Source organism: Stegostoma tigrinum, chromosome 15 (genome assembly GCF_030684315.1).
Source record: "Stegostoma tigrinum isolate sSteTig4 chromosome 15, sSteTig4.hap1, whole genome shotgun sequence".
NCBI classification, from domain to species: domain Eukaryota; kingdom Metazoa; phylum Chordata; class Chondrichthyes; order Orectolobiformes; family Stegostomatidae; genus Stegostoma; species Stegostoma tigrinum.
Window position 1 is genome coordinate 51,194,568 of NC_081368.1, and position 6,000 is coordinate 51,200,567.

Sequence of the window (6,000 nt, forward strand, 5' to 3'; positions counted from 1 at the left end):
CTGACCTGCTGTGTTCCTCCAGCTCCACATTGTGCTGTGACTCCAACGTCTGCAGTTCTTGCTGTCTCAGAATGAGTAGCTGTTTGTTTGCAACAATGTAATTGGAAAGTACGGGCAGCATTTGGTAAGTGGAGCCCAACAAAGAATGGTGCTGGAACCACAGTTGTATGCAGTGTATGATAATAAGGATCTCGACTTCAAAATCAATTATACACTTTCCATCTTCTCTTCAGAGTGCCAGAAACTGGATGTCTGTGATGGAGATGTGTTTGGTCTTGTTGGAAGTCCTGCAGTTTGACTACATGATAATTGCTCAAAGTTTTTAAATTCCCAATGGGAAAATTACCCTGCATTTGGAACCCTCTGTTAAAGTCTGCAATTCCAAATTAGAAATGAAGACTTTGGAAGGTTCTGACTGATCTTGCCTAGTGTTACCCAGGAAATATCACATATATCAAAACCTGCGCCAACTTCAAGCTAACTATATAACTGAGCCACTTAAATATTCAGGTCGACCCCAACGCCTGACCCAGCTTACTGTCTCAGTCACTTACCTGCCTGTGTGCCACCTCTCATTGTTCTTTGGACAACTGTCGTGAACTTGCAATACTTACTCTGTTTCTTTCTCCACATATGTTGCCAGACATGCTGAGTTTTTCCAGCCTTGTCTGTTCATATTTCAGATCTCCAGCATCCAGAGTATTTTGAATTAATTTACTTGTAAAACCTTAAATATTTTGTGAGATAATGGCAAAAATAGCCGTTTATATCCCATTCTGAAATAACTACCACAGATTTTTCATTACTATCCTTGCGGACTTAAGCTGGATTCCTATCAAGCAACATATTAAGTTTAAACTCCATGCTTGGATTAGACATAACCTTATGTTTGCAATCTCCTCACAATTTGTGTGTTCGCTAACTCTGACTAGCCTTTATTATATTGATTCCAGAACCATTAGTGCCCTTAATCCTACTCTCTGGAACTCCTCGACTAGCTCCCTGTGCCTCTCAACCTTGAATTTCTCCAGTCAGAACTATTATAATGCTCATTTAGCCAGATACAATTCACTGGACTGTCGCTCCTAACTTCTTCCATTGTCAGCAACCACTTTCCAATCTAATTACACATATAAGCATTGTAGCAAGTTTTTCATTGAAGTTGCTGATATAATACAGGCTCAGAAAATTCTAGCTTCTATTTTTAAATAGCATGGTAATCCTACTGTGTAATTTGTAGGTACTTGGTGAGGATGGTCATTTAGCTTACTGGCCCTCTGGCTGTTGTCTAATAATGGCTGTGTCAGTAAGTTGTTAAAGGCTGTCTGGCACATTTAGCTCAGTGAAGGAACATGTCCCAGGAAAAAAGGAGATTAGGGAAAAACTGAAGTACTTTTATTTTTGTTCATTTGGCTAAAAAATTAGTTGATTTATGATTCATTGCATCCTCTCTTTGAACCACATGAACCAGAATTTTGGAAATCTAAGCATAAGTATAGAATAGATTATAATATAACCGATTGGGTTCGAGATCGACTGTCCATTTCTTTGCTTTTATTATGTCCTTCTTTCAGCACAAACACACTCACCCAATCTTGAAGAATTACTGTGTATGTGTATGTAAGCTGCATGAACCTGATAGCCGATTATTTCACCTCCCATATTGAAACAGAGAGTCTGAAATATGTTGAGAGCTTTCTATACTTTGGCAGCCACCTCTTTCAAAAGATCGCCGTTGTCAAGAAGAGCCAACATTGGATTAGCTATGCCAACTCCAATAAATTATGGCAATGACTATCTTAACAAGAAAGACCTTTGTAAATCAATAAAAGTCCTGCTGTTCAGTTTTGTTGTCACCGCATCACTACTGGAGTGAGACCTGAACTGGGTATCAATGACACAAAAGCCACTATAAAAATTCCAACAGCGATTTCTCTACCTTTGCTGATCCTTTAGATTAATAAAGGAAAAGCCACCATTTGCAGGAAAAAAAAAAGCATCTTTGATATTAATGTGTTCTGCAAAATATCTGAATATATAAGATGCATTATTAGGAAATATTTATTGATATTAGTTCTGTAAGTTACTCTCTTTCAAAATTGTATTGTTTCCCTCAAGGTAACAATTTTGAGACAAAGATAGAAAACAAGAATGGCACTTCAAGTCAGTTCCTGCAAATAAGTGATAGCACAAACACTACCAGAGTGTTAAAGCAAAAAGCAAGGAAAAAGAGGCGGGGTGATGGCAGACAGTGGCATACAGGTAAGAGTAGTTGTTCGTTGGGAGTCAGTGGGCTTTTTCTGTACCATTTAAAAGCAAATATTTCAGTTGAATGTTTTTTCCTCTGATTTCAATGAGCATAAATGTTTCAAAGCAAACTGTTTGCGCAAACTCATTGAACTCGGTTGATAAAATAGTCAAGAATTTATTAAGCCAAGAGATAAGTAAGACTTGATAATGTGCATTTAATAGCCTAGAACAAAATGACTCAATTGAGGTTGAGTCTACAGTAAATGATGAGTGTGAGAAATGGAGAGGAATGCCAACTACAAAGTAAGCAACCTTCAGAAAGAATTTAATCTATAGATGGAGAAAAAAACAGCAAACTATTGGTCTGTAAATTAGATTTAACAGGTCATTTATTACATCTCTCTGTGAGAGGATATAATTAGATCTATCTTTGTAATCAGTACTCTGTGTGTACCTTGGGTTTCTCCGAGTGCAAATACTTTTCACCAGGAGAAAATTAAGGATGTTTGTCTTCAAAAGTTAGTTATCCATGATGCCTGGCACTGTGACATTATCCAAAAAAACATTTTTCACATTACTGTACAGTATACAAAGCATGCCCCTTAAAGACTGTCAATTTAACTACTCCAGCTAGAAAAAATTTCATTGATATATCTTGCATTTTCTTGTGTGCCTGTAAATGTCCCCTATGAGGTCCTTGCAAACAAAGCTAGCAGGCTTTAGGCCTTTCTCTGAGATACAATAATGGCCATTTGTCACTACTTTTGGTTGCAAAGGTGAGTTCTTCCTCTTTTTTTATTGCAGCAAAATTAGACATGATTACAATATGATTAGGGAGATCAAAAACCAGCCTGTTTTGTAAGTTAATTTCGTTTTCGAGCAATTTATTTTGCTTCAAGTTTATAGCTCCTAGAATTCTATCAGTTGTTTAGCCTATTTTCATTTCTCAAGCAACAATAATATAAAGATTGCATTTTTTTGTGACATGAAGATGAAGGAAGAAAGCTTGCTAATCACTTTTTTTTTCATTGTTTTTCAAAGCTGTCATCATAGGTCCTGATGGACAGCCCATAACAGTATACCCATGTCACATCTGTGGAAAGAAATTTAAATCCAGGGGTTTTTTAAAAAGGCACATGAAGAACCATCCTGAGCAGACCACTAAAAAGAAGTATCAGTGCACTGACTGTGACTATACAACAAATAAAAAAGCAAGTTTTCATAATCACCTGGAAAGTCACAAGCTCATCAACAAAGGCGAGAAAACGTATGAGTACAATGAGTACGGAAAACGATTTGCTCAGGCAGGAGCACTGACTGCTCACAAACTGGTCAGTAGGGAAAAAGAAACTAAAATGCATAAATGTAAATTTTGTGATTACGAGACAGCCGAACAGGGTCTTCTCAATCGCCACCTGTTGGCAGTGCACAGCAAGAATTTTCCACACATCTGTGTGGAGTGCGGAAAGGGATTCCGTCATCCATCAGAACTCAAGAAACATATGCGAACTCACACAGGAGAGAAACCATACCACTGCCAGTACTGTGAATACAGGTCTGCTGATGCGTCTAATCTGAAGACCCATGTGAAAACTAAGCACAGCAGTGAGCTGCCATACAAATGTGACCACTGTCCTCAAACATTCTTGGATGACAAAGATCTGCAGAAACATGCCACTTTATTTCAGGCACATAGGACCCATCAATGCCCACATTGTGATCACAGAAGCTCCAACTCTAGTGACCTTAAACGTCATATAATATCTGTACACACCAAGGAATTCCCACACAAATGTGAAGTATGTGATAAAGGATTTCATCGTCCGTCAGAGCTGAAGAAACATATGTCAACTCATAAGGGTAAAAAGCTTCATCAGTGCAGGCACTGTGATTTCAAAATTGCAGATCCTTTTATACTTAGCCGCCATATTCTTTCAGTCCATACTAAGGACCTTCCTTTTAAATGCAAAAGGTGTAAGAGAGAATTTCGACAGCAAAGTGAGCTTAAGAAGCACATGAAGACGCATAGTGGCAAGAAAGTTTATCAGTGTGAATATTGTGAATATAGTACTACGGACGCTTCAGGCTTCAAGCGTCACGTAATATCTATTCACACAAAGGACTATCCTCACCGTTGCCAGTTTTGCAAAAAAGGCTTCCGTAGGCCATCTGAAAAGAACCAGCATATAATGCGGCATCATAAAGAGGCTATAATGTGATGCACAGACAAGAAAATGTTTTACACAAAATTTAATAATACATTTAATTGGCACGGCTCGTGAACTGTTTCTCCTGGTCTCAACTTGAATGTTGTTTCTCAACCTACCTTTCATTCTTTGTATTATAAGTTTTTAAAAGGTACAAGAGTTGGGAAGAGGAGTCAATTGTACAAATGTTTTAGTTTCTTCACACAATCTGACTAATAGTGTTCTGGTTTGCCATATGTGAAGCCATTCAGCAAGTTCTCTGTTCTTGACAACTTGACTCAAGTTTAACTCATATGCAGTTGAAAAATATTGTATTCTATGCTACTCTGTGAAACTCATAATTAGACCTTTTAAAATTGTTTCCATTTCATTGTTAATCCTGGTAAATACCTGATTTATGGAACAGATGTTAAAAATCTATTTTTAACTTTTTTAAATTCAAACATAAACCCCAATAGTGATTTTTAACTGATAGCCTGGCAGATGCAAGTACAGACCACTTTTCAAACAGCTTAATGAAAAGACTGGTTCAGTGGATGTAATGGAACGCCTTTTGATTCACTCCTCGCAGTTGCTACATCTTCCTACAGACTTATATTTTACCAAAGCAAGTGTAACTCAATGTAACCAGTGTGGATCTGTGCCATACTGTTGAGAATTGGACTGTTTTCTCTCATGGCATGAGTGATTCTGTGCATCCTTTTTCAAATACTTTTAGTCTGCATATTATAATATGGGCGTACTTTAAGAAAAAAAGCTAGTTGGTTCAGGGCTATTTAATCGATACAAATCTTGTTTTGACATTGTTATGCATATAATGTATAGGAAGTGGTATGATGGATATAGTTTTTTTTAGCTGGTTACTGCTCACATTAAATGGTTGTTCACTTTGTGAATTTTTAACTTTATTCATTGTGTTGTGGTAGCTTTTTTGTGTTTTTTTTTTCATATGTTGTCAATTTTTGTTTTGCACCAGATGAGAAATCAGTTGCTCGAGAATTCAAAATGTTCTATTTCCAAAATACAAAATGTTAATTTAGTAATGCCTCTTAGATTTAAAAAAAAACGTGTTTTATGTGGCTGTAAAGGTTGTACACTCTGTAAAATAAGAGATCTTTTGTCACTGTTCTGTGGGATTACCATTTCTAAATGTTCTTAATGTGATGAGTATATCAATAAACTGCATCTGTTGCACTGAAAGTTATTTCATGATCAATTCCACATATCCTGGCAGCTGAACCACTCTGATTTTTGACAAATGTTTTCCAAACAAATTTATTCCCTCAGTGTTAGTTTATTTAATCCTGTTGACTGCACTGCTGTAAGAATAGTGTTGTCTCTGATTTCTCTCCACGAGTGCTGCAGGGCTTTTCCAGAAATTTCTGTTTTTGTTTTGGATTTATAGCATCTGAAGTTTGGTCAGTTTTTACCCTGTGAATTGGGAATGTAAAAATGGCAGAAAGTATTGATTAGTTAATTTCTAATTACAGTTTTGGAAGTTTTAAATATTTTTAGATTTAGGAAATAATGAGTACGACAAAGG

At 36.7% G+C, this 6,000-nt stretch overlaps 1 protein-coding gene across 5 annotated transcripts in view; it reads left to right on the forward strand.

The window, feature by feature from the left end:
- znf711 (zinc finger protein 711) overlaps positions 1 to 5,657 on the forward strand; it is a 44,296-nt gene extending 38,639 nt beyond the window's left edge. For 4 of the 5 annotated variants that reach the window (XM_048544230.2, XM_048544229.1, XM_048544231.2 and 1 more), the window contains exons 7-8: positions 2,119 to 2,262; positions 3,292 to 5,657. In XM_048544230.2, coding sequence (XP_048400187.1) covers positions 2,119 to 2,262; positions 3,292 to 4,469 — 1,322 coding nt within the window. In that variant the 3' untranslated portion in view covers positions 4,470 to 5,657. The remainder of the gene's footprint in view (positions 1 to 2,118; positions 2,263 to 3,291) is intronic. The other variant, XM_059651482.1, reaches the window with a different exon arrangement.
- The last annotated feature ends 343 nt before the right edge of the window (positions 5,658 to 6,000 follow it).